This window comes from Mesoplodon densirostris, chromosome 15, assembly GCF_025265405.1.
Source record: "Mesoplodon densirostris isolate mMesDen1 chromosome 15, mMesDen1 primary haplotype, whole genome shotgun sequence".
In the NCBI taxonomy this organism is placed as follows: Eukaryota; Metazoa; Chordata; class Mammalia; order Artiodactyla; family Ziphiidae; genus Mesoplodon; species Mesoplodon densirostris.
In genome coordinates, this window is record NC_082675.1 from 35,280,753 (window position 1) to 35,301,796 (window position 21,044).

The 21,044-nt window shown below is 41.0% G+C and overlaps 1 protein-coding gene across 12 annotated transcripts in view; it reads left to right on the forward strand.

Moving 5' to 3' along the window:
* DLGAP1 (DLG associated protein 1) overlaps positions 1-21,044 on the forward strand; it is a 328,135-nt gene that overhangs the window by 151,026 nt on the left and 156,065 nt on the right. For all 12 annotated transcript variants that reach the window (XM_060119712.1, XM_060119713.1, XM_060119714.1 and 9 more), the window contains 2 exons: positions 1,306-1,483; positions 14,436-14,676. In XM_060119712.1, the coding sequence (XP_059975695.1) occupies positions 1,306-1,483; positions 14,436-14,676 (419 nt within the window). The remainder of the gene's footprint in view (positions 1-1,305; positions 1,484-14,435; positions 14,677-21,044) is intronic.

Consider the following 21,044-nt stretch of genomic DNA (forward strand, 5'->3'; position numbering starts at 1 on the left):
TTAGGAGTTTGGGATTAAAACATACAAACTACTATACATAAAACAAATAAACAACAAGGACCTACTGTATAGCACAGGGAACTGTATTCAATATCTTGTAATAATATATAATAGAAAAGAATATGAAAAAGAATAGATATATATGTATAACTGAATCACTTTGCTGTACACTTGAACCTAACACAACATTGTAAATCAACTATATTTCAGTAAAATTTTCTTTTAATTACTAAAAAAATAATTGTTTGTACATGTATAGAAAGGGTAAGGAAGGACATACACTGAGCTGCTCTGGGTAGTTCTTTCAGGGGAGTGGAATTCTGGAGCAGGAATAAGGGGAGTGGAGACCCACTTTCTGCTTTGAGCACCTATGGATAGCTTGGCTTTTTGCAAGGAGCAATTTCTTCTTTTATAATTTTAAAATGCACCTGGGACACAACATTGTAAATCAACTATACTCCAATAAAAATTTTTTTAAAAAAGACTAATGTCAAATAGCAAAAATTAATTAATTAATTAATTAAATATATTGGGAAATTTATTAATACAGCTGAATAATTCTGAATTTAATATATCAAATATGAATACATTTAATAAACAGATTTATTACCTTAAGTATAAAGATATTGTATACTAAGGCTTTTTTCATTTTGCAAAAGATATTGACTTAATAAAGAAATGTGTGTTCATAAAAAATAAAATAAAATAAAAAACGCATCTTGGAAAAAATCTGAAGAGTATAAAGTATGTAAAGACTTATCTTTGGATATCAAGATTTAGATATGCGCACATTTTTAATGTCTAAAATTTAAATTTTGTTCACTAAGTTAAATCTCAACTAAATGAGATCAAGATTAGATAGAGAGATAAATAGATGATAGAAAGATTGATATAGTTATAGATATATAACCACTTGCTGTTACTAGAAAGTCCAAAAACAGAAAGATGGCACAGACAAGAATTGGGTACAAAGGAAAAGCTTGCAAATTACACAGGGCAGAAGTCCGGGGCGGGGCAGGGCATTAGCAGCTCTACTCTCCTCCTGCCTAGGAAAATATGATTGAGGAAATTATTTCCTGGGCTGAAAAAATTATAATTGCTCTCTGATGTCATCAGATCTCAATGATTTCCCATCAAACGTTTTCTTTCCTAGACCCCACGGGGGAGTTTAGCAACCATGGGAAAGCATCTCTAGTATTAGCCCCTGTGTGTAGGGTGCCACATCAATCACAGTCCTAACCTATCTTATTACTGCCTGCGTGTTAGAACAGGACTAAACCCACACTTTTCGTTGTTCTCTTTCAGGATTTCCAATGAGCACTCTCCCAAACTCCAGATCCGGAGTCACAGTTACTTGAGGGCGGTCAGTGAGGTCTCCATCAACCGAAGCCTAGACAGCCTTGACCCTGCGGGCCTGCTCACATCACCAAAGTTCCGCTCCAGGAATGAGAGCTACATGCGAGCCATGAGCACCATCAGCCAGGTGAGCCCTGTGGCTGCATCTGTGAACTGTACGAGGGTTGGTGGAAAACAAGAGGGCATGATGTGAGGAGGTTGACACCCCCCAGAATGACGCTGATGGGTCTGGCAGGAGGTCAGGTCTAAATGCTGCCTGGTTTGGCCACAGGGGGCTCCTGGTACCAACAGTCTACCAGCAGGGGAGGGGTCCTTGGCAGATGGATGAAGCATATCAGGGGAGACCTTGGAAATTCCTTAGCAGTCAGTTGGCACCAACAAATTAGTCATTAAGGAGTTGTTGGATGAGGCTTTGGTTGTAAAGATGTTTGAAGGATAGAAGGACAGGGTAAACATCATTGGCAAAACCAAGGCAGTGTCAAATCATAAAAGTATTAAGCAGGCAATCAAGACAGGGACCCAGGCACGGGAAATGAGATACGATCTATTTAACCCCAACTGGATCCTAGGTGAATATTGCATCTTGGTTATAAGACACAAGCCCACTTCTAAGAACTGGTACCCAGAACTAGGGATGAAGACCCAGTAAAGGTGACTTAATGTTGCATCCGAAATATTCAGCTAAAGTTTCTTGATGGCTCCCACTGATGGTCTCAGAGAATGTGGGAGAGGGTTAGGCTGCCCAAACCAAGGGAGGGTTGAACCTAGGACTCCTGGAGGGCCTGACCCTGCAGCTTTCAGGGGCCACCAGGCGAGCAGGAGGTGGCTCCAGGGCTTCCTCTGGGAGGACAAAAGAAAAAGGGTATTTTTTGAAATAATGTTTAGGAGCTCTGAATTTTAATTTATATCACAATTTTTAAAACTAAGCACCATACTATTAACTCACCTCATATGCAGTGAGCAAAACACTGGGCCAGATTTTGCCAGCTAGTCAATGGTGAATAATGCCTAATTCCTGCTCCCCAAGTTTACAATCTAATGGAGAGCATACAAAAAATGCAAAAGTGCTGTAAATAACAAGCGTTATTTACTTGAACAAAAACACTCTGAGGTATGGGCTTCCCTGGAGGCGCAGTGATTAAGAATCTGCCTGCCAATGCAGGGGACACATGTTCGATCCCTGGTCCAGGAAGATCCCACATGCTGTGAAGCAACTAAGCCCATACGCCACAACTACTGAACCTCTGCTCTAGAGCCCACAAGCCACAACTACTGAGTCCACATGCCACAACTACTGAAGCCAGCGAGCCACAACTACTGAGCCCATGTGCCTCAACTCCTGAAGCCAGCGAGCCACAGCTACTTAAGTCCTCGCGCCTGGAGCCCGTGCTCTGCAACAAGAGAAGCCACCACGATGAGAAGCCGACGCACAGCAACGAAGACCCAATGCAGCTAAAAATTAATTAATTAATTAATTTTTTAAAAAAAACACTCTGAGGTAGGTAGAGCAAGAATTAACCGTAAGAGCCACCTTTATTGGGTCAGGCACTGTGCCAACTGCTTCATATTTTCATAGTATTAGTTCTTATAAACACATTGTAAGATATGTAAGTAACCAGAAGTTAAATGGGACTTTCTTTGTGGTCAAAAAATTGTCACCAAGATCCCAAATTGAATGAGTAAAAGGTGTTCAGTACCCAGGATTCTAAAGAGAGAGCTTCTAGGCATAGGGTCTAGGAATATGCATTTTAACAAATATTCCAAGTGATTCTAATAAAGCAATACATTAATAAAGAAGTATTTATTAACGTAGTATATATCTGAACTTTGAAAATGCTGGCCTAAAGCATATTCAAAGAATAATGAATTCTCAAGTGTAGTTAGAGCTCAGAATACTTATAGCAATGGGAAATCTGTTCTGAATTTTGTCCTGGGGACATTTTTTGTACATGGCCTTCCATGCAGGGCCCAGGGGACTGGACTTTATTCATTAGGAATGGGACAGATTGAAGATTAATTAAAACTTTAGCTTTTAAGCAGGCAAAAGATATGATCAGAACTTTGGTGGAGGATAATTAATCTAGCAAAAAAAATGTAGGAAAGATTGGAGAGGATGAGAAAGAGGCTAGAGGCAGAGAAGCTAGTTTGAAAGACACTGTGATCCTCAAGGTGAGCATTACTACTACTGCTGGTGATGGTAGTGGTGCTAGTGATGCTGCTGCTGCTGCTGGTGGTGGTGGTAGTGGTGAGGATAGTGGTGGAGATGGTGGTGAAGTGATAATGATGGTGGTGGTAGAGTTGGTGGTAATGGTGGTGGTAGTGGTGATGGTGAAGGTGGTAATGCTGGTGGTGGTGATAGACTAAGCACTGAAGCATCTCTGATCTGTTAGAGTGAGACCCCGAAATAGGACCACTGCTCTCATTTTGGCCCTGCCATCAAAATAGAGCTCCCTGCTCTAAATGGATTCTTGAAAAGCAAAGGCAGGGACCACAGCAAGGCTCCAAAAGCAGGGTAGGGCAGGAGTCAGGGAAAGCTGACATACTGGATTCCAGTATTTTCCTACTGTACATTTCCTTACTTTAAAGTAATCTCCAAATGGAATTCCCTGGCGGTCCAGTGGTTAGGACTCTGCACTTCCACTGCCGGGGGCCAGGGTTCAATCCCTGTTCAGGGAACTAAGATCCCCCATGCCGCACAGAGCAGCATGCAAAAACGAATGAATGAATGAATAAATAAATGTAACCTCCAAGAGTATGCATACCTATTTGTGCTAGGTACTGCTGTCCAGTGATACCCACTATCCCAACACTTAGGTAAATATTTGGCGCCTCATTTGGTGAAATTTGGACTTGCCTTGTTCTTACTATTTTCACAGTAAACAATATAATATTTAAAACGTCTTTAAACTTATCTTTATTCTGGACAGGCTCATGCTCACATAGCCTTCCAGAATTGCAAAATAGTCTACAAATCCCAGGTGTCATACCTGCAGAATACTTCGGTGGGTTTAGAATATTTCATTGGAAAATGTTTATACACACTTACTGCTTTCATAATTTTACACGGTTAAAACAGGAGATCAGGTCACTTCCCCATCAGGACATGCATCTACACAGCTGCCTGCTTTTAGTCCCTACTCTGTAGATCTGACCTTCCTTGAGACAGTGTCACTTCCTGGTGACAACTTAGTAAAGTATCAACAAATCACTGAAGAGGCACATGTGGGCCTTGATGCAGGGGTGGGTCAAGTCTGCAATTCAGTGGCGTGATCATTTCGCCTTAAGTAAAATACAGAAAGCAGAGCCATCCTAAATGGATTCCTACTGACACACCATTTTTCTAGTTCCATATTCAATTTTCAAGTAATAGAGTATCGTGAAGGATAATTTCAAACTTTCTATCACAGTCCCAACGTTGTCATTATTCAAAGGGAATGGTTTCTTCTTCAAAGCAATCCTACCATACATACTCTAGGCTTTTCAAAAAGTAGTTGGTTTTTGTGATGTTGGAGATATTCTCTCTTATAGATCTTTAGTAGCAGCTCTAGTAGTATAGAATTTAAGTACATTATATCCTACCCCTCCTTAAAACCTGATATATTATTGATATATTATTCATCAAAGGCTCCTAGAAAGATCAAAGTAAAATGTTGTAAGCCAAGAAATTGGTCTAGAATAACTAAATTGTTTGTTTCTGCCATTCATACCTTAACAGAAATGAAACATTCCTAAAAACAGACTGTGCTTGGATGATAGAGAAAAACTGAACACCTTTTTATATGTTTATAACCTTTCTATATTTTTTTTACTATATATACATCTAATAAAACAGGGGCTTTTAAAGTAAGACTTGAGAAGAAAGAATTATAGAAAGTCACATTTAAAAACATATTTGGTATAATAACTGTCATTTCCAAATTAGTTTAATTTACATCTCAATTTATTTCAAGTCCAAACCTCAAATATCTTCATCTGGAATCGTAAACTAGAAGCTCACAGACATATTTTGTCCAGTAACGTGTTGAGTTTCCACATCATTTTCTTATTTTTTTTAAGAGAGACTCCATTATCTTTATTTATTTTTTAATAGTTTTTTGACCACGTTGGGTGTTTATTGCTGTGCTCGGGCTTTCTCTAGTTGCAGCGAGCAGGGGCTACTCTTCTTTGCTGTGTGCAGGCTTCTCATCATGGTGGCTTTTCTTGTTGAGGAGCACGGGCTCTCAGAGAGCAGGCTTCAGTAGTTGCAGCACGTGGGCTCAGTAGTTGCAGCACATGGGCCATAGGGTACGCGGACTTCAGTAGTTGTGGCTCGTGGGCTCTAGAGCGCAGGCTCAGTAGTTGTGGCGCATGGGCTTAGTTGCTCCACGGCAACTCCCAGACCAGGGATTGAACCCGTGTCCCCTGCAGTGGCAGGCAGACTCTTAACCATTGCACCACCAGGGAAGTCCCACATCATTTTTAAAACGCGAATGTAATAGGCAGTTATTGTGCTTGGTGGTAATACCAGCAGTTTAGCTGTGACTTTTGACCTAGATCATCCCTTCACTTTATATATACAAAGAAATGGAAACTCAAATAAATTAAGCATCTGTTAGCACCCAGCTAGTCAGTGACAGAACCTAGAAAACCCAGGTGTCCTGACTCCTAAATGGTAAGTTTCTCCAATGTCTGCTGGAATTGGGGTATGGGTGGCAATAATAATGCCAATAACAGTAGTAGTAATAATGAAAATGAGAATAATAGAATAGTTACCAAGTATTGCTTACCTGATATAAGCTATAAGCTTTGCATATTGTCTCATTAATTTCATAGCAACTATAAGAAAGGTCATTTTTTTAATTTATGAAACTCAGTCTTAGAGAATAAGAGTAACTTGTCTCATTCTTCCCACTACACTATCTCACAAAATAATATCTAGTATTTATCGAACGCCTACCATGTGCCTTGAAATGTGCACTTGTATGTTTCATTTTTTATCCTTAAAGCATCCCTATGAGGTTGGTATTATTATACGCATTTTAAAGATTAGGAAAATGAGGCTCAGAGAATTCAAGTGAATTGCCCATGATATCGTAGAAAGAGCATTAAACTACTCCTTCTTTCCATATAGAAAATAAATCCAAATGAATTTAAAATCTGAGCACTAACACAAAGTGACAAAAAATTTTAAATTAGGGGAATATGTGTATGATATTATGTTGAGAATTATAACTTTTAATAAGAATTATAGAAAACATAAAATAAAAGATAGACATCTAATCTAACTAAAAATCAAATATTTCTGTGTAGCAAAAGACATCTTAAAGTTAAAATTGACAGGGGGAATATTTAAACACATCAAGAAAAAAGCTTAATGTTCCAGTTGCCTAAAGTGTTTCTACCAATTAGTATGAAAAGATAAACAATCTAAAAGAATTTGGGGGCTTCCCTGGTGGCTCAGTGGTTGAGAGTCTGCCTGCCAATGCAGGGGACATGGGTTCGTGTCCCAGTCCAGGAAGATCCCACATGCTGTGGAGTGGCTAGGCCCGTGAGCCATGGCCCCTGAGCCTGCACGTCCGGAGCCTGTGCTCCACAACGGGAGAGGCCACAGCAGTGAGAGGCCCACATACCGCAAAAAAAAAAAAAAAAAAAAAAAGAATTTGGGGCAAAGCTTATGAAATAGCAAATCAAAAGGGAAAAAAGTACCAAGTCCAATAAATATAGGAAAAGATGTTCCTATACACTAGCGGGCTGGTAAAGATAAACTGAAATAGCACAATATCACTCGACCTATCAGGCAGCAAAAACAGCTAATACCCAGTACTGGTGACCATGCTGAGAAATGAGCTCTGACTTACTTGCTATTTGGGATGAATTGCTACAATTGTTTTTGAAAGTAACATGGTAAAATCTACAAAAGGTAAAATAAATCTTTTGGCACAGGAATCCCACTTGTGGAACTTTATAATACAGAAATGAAAGTACCAGAATATAAAGATAAACAAACAAGGAAGTTGGTCATAGCATGGCCTCCAAGGACATACTTGAATCATCATCCACAAAGCAGTGGTTAAATAAATTATGGTCCAATCATACTATACAATATCATGGAGGTGGTGGCTTAGTGTCTGAATCTCCCTGAGTCTCTGTATAAAAGCAGACAGAGCAACTAGATAGAAAGACTAAAAATTCATGGACAACATTTACAACAAAATCAGATGACAAGATATTCCATGAACCCAAAATGTAAGTAGATAGGAACAAACCACCAGTAGCCATAAGCCTGCGTTGCATCCACATCTGTGCTGGAGAACACAGAGGAAAACAATGACTTTCTTGATGGATGTGAGTAAAGCAGAAAGAAACCAGCAGCAGGTAGTTTGGAGGGGTGGGGTATGTATTTGAGAATAGCAGCTGAAACTGGGAAGGATTTGCCTTCTCTAAGAGTAGGTAAGTTCAAGGGGCCTGCAGTAAAATCAGGAGAGGTTGGGGAAATCTGAGCCTATGTATATACTGGAAACCAACCAACCAGTTTTTCCTTCAAGAAGAGGGCCCAGTTCTGAGAAGAAACAGTTGGGAATAGAATCAAATACGAGCAAGATAGAGACAATAGCAAAGAAGAAAAGAGAAGGTTCAGGTAAAAGTTGGGGGAAGGAACAAGAGAATCAGGAAATCTTGGAAAGCAACATGATGCTAAAACAATAGAAGAGGAAGCCCTGTGGAAAATTCAGGGGGGAAATCCTGAATGTATCACCCTCTCAAGGTCAGAAAAATTAATTTAACTGAGAAATGAGGAACAAAAAAATATCCACTTTAAATCACAAAGTCACTATAATAAAGAAAAGAGAATAAGGAGCAGAATAATATTCCTACAGAAATGAAAGCATGCCAGAAAGACACACCCACAAAATAGATCAAAACTATAACACACTCTTTCAAAATAAGCTAAAAAACATTAAGAAAATGACATAAGACATGGGAGGAAAAGATATATCTGAATTTTCAAAAACTTAAAAATGATGTCACAGAACTCAGGAAAGAATTAGAAGTAAAAGAAAAATCATTTCAGAAATGAAGCTTAGACTGAGGGAATAGAGGAGCAAGTGGATGAGACATTTCACACACTGAGAAAAATAGAACCTGAAAAGGAAGAAGAGTTTTTAAATCAAGAAAAAAAAAAAAAAGAAGAGTTAAAAAGGATTCAAGAGAAATTGATAAATATGGAAGATAGGCAAAGATTGACCATAGAGATAATAGAAGTCTCTGAAGAAGATAATCAAAGCAAAGGACCAGAACAAATAATAAAACATTAAAGAAAACATCCCTGAAATAAAAAGATTCAAAAGAATATACAATGTACCTGAGAAACTGACCCAAAACAATAAATACCAAGACACAGTCTAGTAAAATGACAGAATTTTGAAGAATTAAAAAAAAAAAACCCACCACACCCCCTTTGGACTTCTAGACAAAAAAAGCAAGTGACTTAAGAAAGAACAAAAATTAAATTATCATCAGACTCTGTAATAACAATAGTTTATGCCAAAATAAAATTGAGTACTATGTTATTATAGCCAAGGGGGAAAATGTGAACCAAAGATTTTATATCCAAAAAAACTGACTTTCAACTATAAAAAGCATGGGCACACTATTAAAAGCATGGATGAATGCAGGGAATACTATTTCCATGAGCCCATCCTGAGGCATCTACCAGACAGTGAACTTTAGACAACCCAAAAGACCAAGAACTAGTGGCAAATAGATGCATGACTTTACTTCTGGACTCTCCATGCTGTTCCATTGGTCTGTATGTCTGTCCTATGTCAGTGCCAAACTGTTTTGATTATTGTAGCTTTGTAGTAAGTTTTAAGATCAGGAAGTATAAGTCCTCCAGTTTGGTTTTGGAAATTATGATGTATCACTGTATTTTTCTTCATGTTTCTTGTTCTTGGATTCCAACAATAAACACTAGGAGTTTCAGAAAGAAAAGAGAAAACAGAAGGAAGGCAATTACTAATGAAGTAATGGTCCCAGAAATGGTCCCAGAACTGAAAGACATGAATCTGCAGGTTGAGAGGGCCTACAAAGTACCCAACAAAATGGATGGAGAAAGATCCACACAGAGAATGCCATGGTGAAACATTAGATAATTTGGTACCTAAAAGGGATGGGGCAAACCAGCTCACATGGAAAGGCTCAGGAATGAGAAAGGCATTTACTTGCTCAATCTCTAGCACACAGGGAGGCTAAGAGACAAGGAGCAAAGCCTGGAAACATCTGAAGGAAGAAGGGATACAGCTAGAATTCTAAATGCAAGCATGCTTTCCCTTAACAGTGGAGATGGGATACAGACATTTCCATCAATGTGAGGTGGCGCCTTCCCGAGAAAGCACTGGAAGATGTGCTCCACCGAAAGGAGGGAATAAAATAAGGAAGAGGGAACAGGGGCTCCACCACAGGCTAGATAATAAAGGGCACCCCTGGAATGATGGGGAAGGGAGATCCCAGGACAGCAGTGGGCTTGGCAACCATAGACTGCAGTAGGATAGGAGGCTCCAAGAGGGATGCTTCAAGGGCAGGAAGGAAACCAAGAGGTCTATGAACATATCAAGAGATTCACATAAGCATGTGTTCTGCAATATGGATGCAAACACCATAAAATCCAACTGGAAGAATTGAAAATGGTTGCCTCTGGGGAGGGAGAATTGGGGGTGGGCTGGGTGGGTCAGAGGTCTGCTCTTTGTCTTTATAAGCCATCTAGAACTATTTGACCTATATTTGTGTCTAAGTTGGATAAAGAATCATCTTTTTATATGAAAAAAGTAGTGGCAAGCATTAAATATATAGTTATTTGTAAAACTAAGACTAAGGAGAGCTACAGTGGGAGAGAACGTGTATGTTATATGCTCTGATAATGTCAATCTAGCACAACTATTTTTAAATGAGGGAATAATAGAGACAGCAGATGCAAAAAAAAAGAATTGTGAACTGTTTTCAGTAATGGTTGGGCAGGTGGTATTAGTATGCTATTCTGAGGCTGTTGTGTACATATTGTGGAAGAAAGCAAATGAATCATTGTAGTATATCCCAATTCCATCATCTTCTGTGTCCCTGAAAACCAGGATTTTTAATATGCGATAAAGACATACATATAAATATAACATAGAAGAAGTTACATAAAAACACTGCAGTGTGAATTTGAATTAGATGTATTCATAACCTAGTTCTCTGTCCACTGAAAGGCCTAGGAAGAATGACCAACCCTGTAGCAATGACGGTGAAGCTTCCTGGTACCCAAACTGTGTTCTTGTGATACCATTTACCACTAAAAGAAAAAAGACTTTCTGGAAAAATACTAATTTCAGGACTGGGCAGGAAAGATACAAGATAAGTTTTGAATAACTTGTCATACCAGATACAAAGGAAGTTATCAAAGACCACTGGTCTCATGTCAAAAGGACCCAGCAGCCAACCTAAGAGGTTCCCACTGGCCACAGATGGGACAGATGAGTTAAGAATGAAAATAAGTGGATTTAAAACCGTCAAATACTTTTAAATCTATGAGTCCATTTTGATACTTTTAAAAATTAATTGGTCATGTTTAGTAGATACAAGAGAACAAATTTATTATCTTAAAAATTAGTAAATAGGGACTTCCCTGGTGGTCCAGTGGTTAAGAATCCGCCTTCCAATGCAGGGGATGCAGGTTTGATCCCTGATCGGGGAACTAAGATCCCATATGCTGCGGGACAACTAGAGAGCCCACACACCGCAACAAAGAGCCCACACTGCAACTAAGACCTGACGCGGCCAAATAAATAAATAATATATATATTTTTAACTAGTAAATAAAAGGGAAAAGATCAAACATCTGCCGTAACTGTGTGAACTGAACCTACTAACCAAATGATATGAGATGAAGCATTTCTTTATTTAAAAAAAATTCCAACTAGTGACTATAAAAGTTGGTAGAACCAAGAATATCACCATTTTGCAACCCCCAATGAACTAATGAATCTAGGCACTGAGCATCAATGACTCCCAACAGCATAAAAAGAGAGATAACCAGACATAATATGCTTCCTGATGAGAGAGCCCATGACACATGACCTCTAGTCTTGCCAAAGAGATTGAACCTGAGTCTGATCAAGCCTCTGGATCCAACTTTCAAATTTCAGGAAACATGAAGGACAGTGGAACATGCTAAATCTTCTGTGTGCAGGAAATCAGCAAATCCAGACCCTGGGAAACTTTCCAGGTCAAACGCCCCCGGTGCTTCAATAGATAAATTGTAATGTTTGTTAAAAATGGGTGGAGGGAGGCCTGAATATTAAAAGTGAATTAAAAGATATCATAAGGGCTTCCCTGGTGGCGCAGTGGTTGAGAGTCCGCCTGCCGATGCAGGGGACACGGGTTCGTGCCCCGGTCTGGGAAGATCCCACATGCCGCGGAGCGGCTGGGCCCGTGAGCCATGGCCAGTGAGCCTGCGCGTCCGGAGCCTGTGCTCCGCAATGGGAGAGGCCACAACAGTGAGAGGCCTACGTACCGCAAAAAAAAAAAAAAAAAAGATATCATAAATTTTTAAAATGGGTAAGACCAAACTGTAGAGTCTAGGGATGCACACTTAGGTGAAAAAAACATAAATTCAAAGCAGTGCTTGCAATAAAACTCAGAGTAGTAGTTACTTCTGGAGGGAGGGTGGGGGCTGTGGGTAGGATGGGGTCTATGGAGGGGCTTCTAGGTGCCTGAGAAAATTCTGTTCCTTGATCTGAGTACTAGGTACAAGGGTGTTGGCTTTATTATAATTCATAACCTATGCATTTATTTTGCATGGTTTTCTGTATCTGTATATAATAAAAACAAAAAGTTAAAAGAATGAAGGGGCTTCCCTGGTGGCGCAGTGGTTAAGAATCCGCCTGCTAATGCAGGGGACACAGGTTCGAGCCCTGGTCGGGGAAGATCCCACTTGCCGCGGAGCAACTAAGCCCGTGCACCACAACTACTGAGCCTGCGCTCTAGAACCCACGAGGCACAACTACTGAAGCCCGTGCGCCTAGAGCCCACACTCAACCAAAGAAGCCACAGCAATAAGAAGCCCGTGCACCCCAATGAAGAGTAGCCCCCGCTTAACGCAACTAGAGAAAGCCTGCGCACAGCAACGCAGACCCAACACAGCCAAAAATAAAGAAATATATTAATAAATTTATATTAAAAAAGAGAATAAAGAAGGAGAATCCTATTAAGAATATAAGTATAAAATAGAAGTTTAAGTGGAAAAAAACAGGTTGCAGAATTATTCAGTATATTTACTTTATGATTCATTTTTTATGAAAAATAGGGTAGGGGGCACTAATACCCTCTGAAAGGTAATCATTCAGGTTTAATTGTTGTTACCTTGATAGGGATAGATACTTTACTGTTTCTTTGTGATGTTTGATTAATAGAGGAAAATCTATTATTAATAATAAATATATATATAGTTTGTTTTACTTTTTACTTTGAAATCATTCCAAACTGACAAGAGTCACATGTGAAATACAAAGACCTCCTGTACATCACTGACCCAGATTCATATTCACTGATTATTAAAATTTTGGCTCATTTGCTCACTCTCTCTATATTTGACAATTAGTTGCAAATATCATGTCCCTTTACCGCTAAATGCACCTCCAACTATCTCCTAAAAACAAGTATATATTATATATATAATTTTAAAATATGGACATATATAATTATTAGCCTTGAAAATGTGCAGGGATTTTAAATCAAATTAGATAACGGGGCTTCCCTGGTGGCGCAGTGGTTGAGAGTCCGCCTGCCGATGCAGGGGACACGGGTTCGTGCCCCGGTCCGGGAAGATCCCACATGCTGCGGAGAGGCTAGGCCCATGAGCCATGGCCACTGAGCCTGCGCGTCCGGAGCCTGTGCTCTGCAACGGGAGAGGCCACAATAGTGAGAGGCCCACATACCTCAAAAAAAAAAAAAATTAAATTTAAAAAATAAATAAATAAATAAACTGTAAAGAATTATTATTAAGAAATGTATGTCTCTTTTCCACTTGATATGCCTTAAGGTAATTGAAGTTTAAAGAAATTAGGCATTATTGGATTGCATCTTCACATAACACAAAATGAAGACAGGCAAAAATTGCCATCATTTTCAGTATATGCTCTAAGCTTAATTACAGTTTAATCTGTTAAATTTTCAATTACTCATGAATTTGATATCAAGGAAATTTGACATACGAAGTTCTAGAAGGTAGCAGAACTTTGAAGAATGCTGCCACACCTCTATCAAATCAGCTGCAAAGTGAGAAATTGACAGAAGCACCTGGTCTGGCTTTTTGTTTGTTTGTTTGTTAAGGTGGTGCTCAAATCCAACGTAAATTATGTACAGAGGAATATAATAATAAAAACTGATTCTTCGAAAAGGGAAGACCTCATTTGGAAGAATTTTAAAACACATTTATAAACAATTTGTGGACCATATCAGCTTTTATAGAGAAGAGTGAAACCTTCTTTAAATAGTATGTAGATAGCTTGAAAATCTCAATAGTGCCTTTCAAGATTTTGACATCTGGGTTTGGTCTATTTTTGTGCATGATGTGGGTATCTTGCCAGAAAATACAGGGCCTGTTTTTATACTTTGCACTAAATTAAGTTTCAGTCGATGCAAATTATTTGACGAACTAGTCACTTCCAAAGGCACAATAAAAATACTAGTTTCTAAAACGTTTGTGCTAAAATTACAGCCTCATTGAAATATATGAACTCTGACCGTAGGCCTATAAAATTGGCCCCTACGTTTGCATTTATAAATAAGGAAGAATTAGCACCTTGGCGTGCCCTGATGTAAGATTTCCCTACACCACGCTTCCTTGCATTCTAAAAACAAAGTTCTTTTTCTTTAGAATTTAATTGACTATTTGGGATCATAAACTAGATACCATTCTACTATAGTCTGTCAGGTAGAGGAAATGCTGGAGTTTACTGCAAGCGGACGGGGCATTCTTCTGGGGGATGCAGTTTGGAGATGCTCCGAGGGCGAGGTGGCTTCTCCCCCGGAGCAGCGCGGTGTTACGGTCCCCGTCTCGCCCGCAGGTGAGCGAGATGGAGGTGAACGGGCAGTTCGAGTCGGTGTGCGAGTCGGTGTTCAGCGAGCTGGAGTCACAGGCAGTGGAGGCCCTGGACCTGCCGATGCCCGGCTGCTTCCGCATGCGGAGCCACAGCTACGTGCGCGCCATCGAGAAGGGCTGCTCGCAGGACGACGAGTGCGTGTCGCTGAGGTCTTCCTCCCCGCCGCGTACCACCACCACCGTGAGGACCATCCAGAGCAGCACGGGTGAGTGGGCAGAGCTGGCCCCGCTCCCGGGGGGCGGCACGACTGCCCCCAGACACCGCACGTGGTCCCCTCGCTGTTATCACACGGTCACCCTTCACCAAACCCCACACACAGCCCTCGAGGCAGCGCCTCTGCTTCCCTGCCCGCCTCTATCCCCAGCCTCCTCCGGCCACATCCACGCACCCCCTTCTTCCTCCATCTCCATCTCTGGTATCAACAGAGGAGACTGCAACTGTGGGACCAAGAGGGATGGCACAGGGGGAAGATCTCCCCAAAACGCCCACACAACATCCTAGGACCAGCACACTCATCCCACCCAACTCCTACTCTCCATCATCAGGCCCTGACTTTTAGGGGTGTGACCCCTCCAGGAATCAGACACCCTGACTGTTGAGCGTCACAGAGTTGGAAAGCTTTTTAAATTCCAAGATATCCACAAAATGACTCTCCCAAAAGACCTGAAGTACCACTGTGAGAAAATAAGAAACGAATGATGCAGTAATATTGATTGCACACTTTATGAGTTTTCTTTTCTTATAACAGAAGGCAGATTTATTTCATCATTTTAAAACCTCCTAACTATACGCATATAGAACCTCCTTTTCCCTCTAAACTGAATTCAGGTTTATGCTGCTACACTGTCTTTTGATCTGATTTTAGTCAGAGAGGCACAGAGAGCTTAACTGGTTTCCATGCCACTGGACCTACATAGGAACATAGCCATGGATTGTGTGACAGTGTACGTGTGTTTTCTGGGTTCTGGGGTGCTTTTTTTTAAATAATATTTGGGTCCAAGAAGAAATTCCCCTCCATAGTTAACTAGTCTTAACTTTGATGGAATTCAGCATTACTCCAATAAAGACTAATTCTACAAAAAGATCATCAAACCAAGAGTCAAGATAAATAATGATGAATTAATTAGAAGGAAGAGTCTGTGCTAGACTATTGTATTATTCAGTTTTTGTTCTAGGTGCCTCAAATGTAATTATCATTCAGCCTAGAACTTTTGCAGGCTTGATAATTAATAGGTTCTCAAACCTGAATTAAAATCCTACTAACTAGAAAGATGGGGTTGAGATAGAATTTGCAAATAACCATTAGAGGTGAAACAATAGGCATTCCTTCTGGACCAATGCAAATTGGGGTCTCAGGATTAGGGGAAAGATGCTTCTAGACGTTACCCTGGCTCAGCAGCCCCTCCAGAGCCCAACAGCTCTGGCCCTGGCTGGCTGTCTCCCACCAGAGATGAGGGGTGTGCATTCTTGCTCACTAGGAAATTTCGCAAGAACAGCCCAGACAAGGTTAATAAGTTAAATAAGGTTGATTCAGAAAATGAACACATTTTTTAATTCATTCACGGGCATATTTATGTGTGTTTACATTTGTGCACTAAGTGTGGCTTGAAGGTCTGCCTGTGCCTCTAGCTCCTCACTGTGTCTTCGGTGTTTCCTTGTTTCCCTGACCCTACTTCCAACTCCCCCCAGTCCTCTTCCGTGTCTGGTCCGTTCTCTGTATAGCGGCCTCATCAACCACCAGCTACTCTTCTGTGCTGCAGTTACTCCTTAAACGTGCAAAATGCAGATCCTTGCCCAGAAGGGCCGAGGGAAGGAAAAGGGCTACTGGCTCACCTCCACCTCCACCACCCCTGCAGGGAGCAGTGTTGGGGGTAAAGTGACAAGGACTCCAGAATGGCTGTTTTCAGATCAACTAAGAGGCGTTTGTGTTTCATCCTTTAAGAGACAATTTACTTACTCTTTGTACTGCGCTCTTCACCCCAAATACGCTATTCTGACCTTCCTAAGACCCTTCCCAGCTGCTCTGGGGGTTTGCAGAGTTCAAACAATAAAAATCCAGATTAAATCCAGGTTGCCAGTTACATCGGAATTTCAGATCAATAGTGAATACTTCTGTAGTGTAAGTATATCCCAAATATTGCATGGGACCTACTTATACGACAGAATTATCTGTAGTGTCTGTAGTGTTTGCTAAATCTGACAAGCCTATCAGAGAAGGAAGTGAGCAAGGCCTGGGAGGGTGTCCTGTGCTGTTCCATTTAGAATGTAAATTAAGGGACTTCCCTGGTGGCACAGTGGTTAAGAATCTGCCTGCCAGTACAGGGGACAGGGGTTCCATCCCTGGTCAGGGAAGATCCCACATGCTGCAGAGCAACTAAGCCCGTGTGCCATAACTACTGAGCCTGCGCTCTAGAGCCCTCGAGCCACAACTACTGAGCCTGCGTGCCACAACTACTGAAGCTCGCGCACCTAGAGCCCATGCTCCGCAACAAGAGAAGCCACCGCAATGAGAAGCCCATGCACCGCAACGAAGAGTAGCCCCCGCTCGCCGCAACTAGAGAAAGCCCACATGCAGCAATGAAGACCCAACACAGCCAAAAAAATAAAATAAAAAAGAATGTAAATTAAATTGGAGGGGCTTTAGCCAGAGGCCCTATGTGGGAGAACAGCCAAATAATAAAAGAAAGAAATGAAAACACCACAGAGGTGACAGCAACTGCTCCATCTTGGGCTCCACATGCCTTGTCCTAAGTCGTGGACCCTGTCCACCTGCAGCCGTCTAGATGGGAAGGCTCCAGGCTTGGCTGCAGCTGCAGGGGTTTAGGGGCAGGAAGATGTCACAGGGAATGGTGAAGCATAAGATATCATATTTTTGTACAGGGCAGCCAGTGACTTCACCCTTCATCATCCAAGTCAACATTATGATATATAATTTTTAAAGTCGGGGAAAAGTAAGCAAACAATTTAAGGACTAAATATTACAGTAGTTTCTAAGTAAGGCCTTTAGAATTCTAATATCACTTTTCACAATTTCTCTATGCCATGAATTGGTTCTTTTTAAAAAGTCACTTTAGGGCCTCCCTGGTGGCGCGGTGGTTGGGAGTCCGCCTGCCGATGCAGGGGACGCGGGTTCGTGCCCCGATCCCGGAGGATCCCGCGTGCCGCGGAGCGGCTGGGCCCGCGAGCCATGGCCGCGGAGCCTGTGTGTCCGGAGCCTGTGCTCCGCAACGGGAGAGGCCACAGCAGTGAGAGGCCCGCGTACAGCAAAAAAAAAAAAAAAAAAAAAAAAAAAAAGTCACTTTAGGATATAATAAGATTCTGTGCCCTTCATTCTACGGCTCTCATAATTCCTGGGCTTCCTCCTGACCCCCTTCTTTCTCTCTGTCTCACACACACACACACAATTTTCCCTTTCTCTGTCACGTGATGTCATTACCACCATATTTTCTTCTACTGCTTTCCTTCCATAGAAAATCTACTTTCTCATAGGACCTACTAATTTTTGAAAGCGTGCGCTCATCTGTGTTAATCAGGAACTGACTTTGCTCTAATTTTAACCATTTCCCCATGTACACAGGTCAGATTTACATCCGTGTTGGGACGTGACATACATTTCTCCTTTGCTCATTATTCTTGGGACATTTACAACAGATTCCATTTGTCTTAAACTTCCCTTTGCCTGAAAAACAATGCTTCATTTTTGTCAAATGCAGTTAATAGCTATACCTTTTCTCCCCACGACAGTCCGCATTCTGAGTCTTTGATTTTTGTGTCAGCCCATTTTGAATTGTTCAAATTTTCAACAAAATAGACTATTACGCTTTTCTCCTCCAGCCTTGTCCATTCTTCATATGAGCAAAATGACACCACCAACAAAGGTCCACAACAGTGTCTGCTGCCAGGTGGAAGAATCAGGAAGATAGGCTTGGCTCTAAATGGCCCTAAGGAGCCCCTAGTAAAATGATCAAGGATTAACGGAGCCTTGGGGGCCAACTAGGAGCTGAGTTAGGGAGTGATTTATAGTTATGCTTCTTTTGGTTTATTGACTTTTCTGTTTATCAAACTATGATACAGTCCCATGTTATCTCAGCTTATCATTTGCTTCAAGCACGCAGATAATCTCTCCATCTAATAGATTCAACAAATTTTTATATAATCATTGCACCTGGGACTATTTGGTGAGGGTTAGAGCTACTGTAGGAAAGTAAAATTTTAAGAGGGCAGTTAGCCTTATGACTGTGGGAAAACAAGCACCCTTACCTCAGTCGTCTGAATATTTTAGGTGAAAGTAGAACTTGGTGCTAGAAACAGACCCAGACCACTTCAGAGTATTGGATTCGACTGGCCTCCTTGTGGAATATACGAATGCAATTGTATGCATTTAAGGATGAGGTTTCTTTTTACTTCCTACGCTAAGCATCCAGGATCTATCAAAAGCATTAATTACCACATTGCAGCTAGACAGACTTCAATATGGTGACATCAGGAGCCTGAATAAGCAAAAGTAGCGTATCATCATCAGTGGCTCTACTCATACAGATACACAGACACACACGTGGTCAGAAGAGACAAAATACATCGTTTGTAGTTGTTACCCAGCAAGTAGTAGGCAGGAGGGTCCGTGGGTACGGACAGAGGGAGATTTTTAAAATAAGCACGTATTGCTTCTCATGATTTTAAAAGCCAATATAATATCTGAATTAAAATAATACTCTTTGACAGAAATAGGCAGACTATCATGATATATGCTTCTCTGGTCTTTTAAGAAGTTTTCACTTTGAAATTACAAGTTTTTGAAGGAAGCTTTATGTAGCAATAATATAATATTTATAAAGAGTCAGTATATGCCACCCTGTTGCTCCTCAAGTTTGGCCTATGTGCTATATTCTTTTATTAGGGGAAGCTCTTAGAAATGGATGGGGTTGAACTGGTCTCCTGTTCTTGATGGAGCCCCCAGGAAGGGCCGCGAGGGCCCAGGACAGAGCGTCACCCTGGCGAGCAGCCAGGGCCCTCCAGCAGGGAGTCAACACACTTTGCCCTCTTGAGTGTGGCTTGGGGCCACGGTGATCACAGCATGTTTTTCCAGTTTGATTTTTCTAACAAGAGAGATCACATTTTTCTTGAAATAGAGACACGCTCTTCCATAATCTTAACCTCACACACTTTCCCAGCCCCAGATACAAAAGCAGTTACCTTTTTGAGCACCTGAGGTCGGGGCTAACGTCCCAGGAGTTCTCACAGGTTTGGGTCATCACACCCAGACAGCCATCCCATCTAGAAGACCACATCAAACCTACCTTCCAGCATCCTACACTCCAATCCCATACAGCCTGCTTCCCCCCCCACTCCCAGCAACAGCAACAAACCCTAAACACACAAGATCTTAAGCAGAATAACATTAATTTACATTTATAATATAATTTAATTATATTATAAATTATATAATTATAATATAAAAATGTAGTAATTTACATTTATAACACACATGCTAGGCATTCAATAATGGAGGAAAAAAAGGTAAGAGAAGATGCAGAAAAATACTTGTTTTACTCCAATATAATTGACATATTACATTGTGTAAGTTTAAGTAACTGTGATTTTAAAACTCCCAACAAACAAAAGTCCAGGACCAGAGGGGTTCACAGGCGAATTCTATCAAACATTTACAGAGGAGTTAACACCTATCCTTCTGAAACTATTCCAGAAAATTGCAGAGGAAGGAACACCCCCAAGCTCATTCTATGAGGTCACCATAGCATCACCCTGATGCTAAAACTGGACAAAGATACCACACTGTGTAAGTTTAAGTTGTAGAATGAGTTGATCTGATACATAGGATTAGCACCACAGTGTGAGCTAACACCTCCATCACAGCACATAATTATCACCTCTTTTCTGTGGTGAGAACATTTAAGACCTAGTCTCTCAGCAACTTTGAATGTAATACACTATTGTTGACTATGATCACGGTTCTAGATCTCCAGAACTTATTCATCTTCTAAATGGAAGTTTGTTCTTTTGACCACTGTCTTCCCCTTTCCCCCATCCTCCCGCCCCTAGTAACCACCACTCTACTCTCTGTTTCTAAGAGTGCAGCTTTTTTAGATTCCACATAAGTGAGATTATGCAGTACTTCTCTTCCTCTGACTTATTTCACTTAACATAATGCCCTCAAGGTCCACCCATGTTTTCACAAATGGCAGGGTTTCCTCCTTTTTGTGGCTGAATAATGTTCCATTGTGTATCTATATACCACATCTTCATCCATCCATCCCTCCATGCACACTTATGTTGTTTCCATATCTTGGCTTTTGTGAATAATGCTGCAGTAAGTGGCAAAAAAAAAAATACTTAAATACCTCACAAACTCCATACTCAACAACTGTTTGGGGACTTCTCTGGTGGTCCAGTGGTAAAGAATCCGCCTTCCAATGCAGGGGACGTTGGTTCGATCCCTGGTCAGGGAACTAAGATTCCACATGCCGTGGGGCAACAAAGCCCACGTGCCACAACTACTGAGCCCTCGCACCACAACTAGAGAGAAGCCCACGTGCCTCAGCTAAGACCCAATGC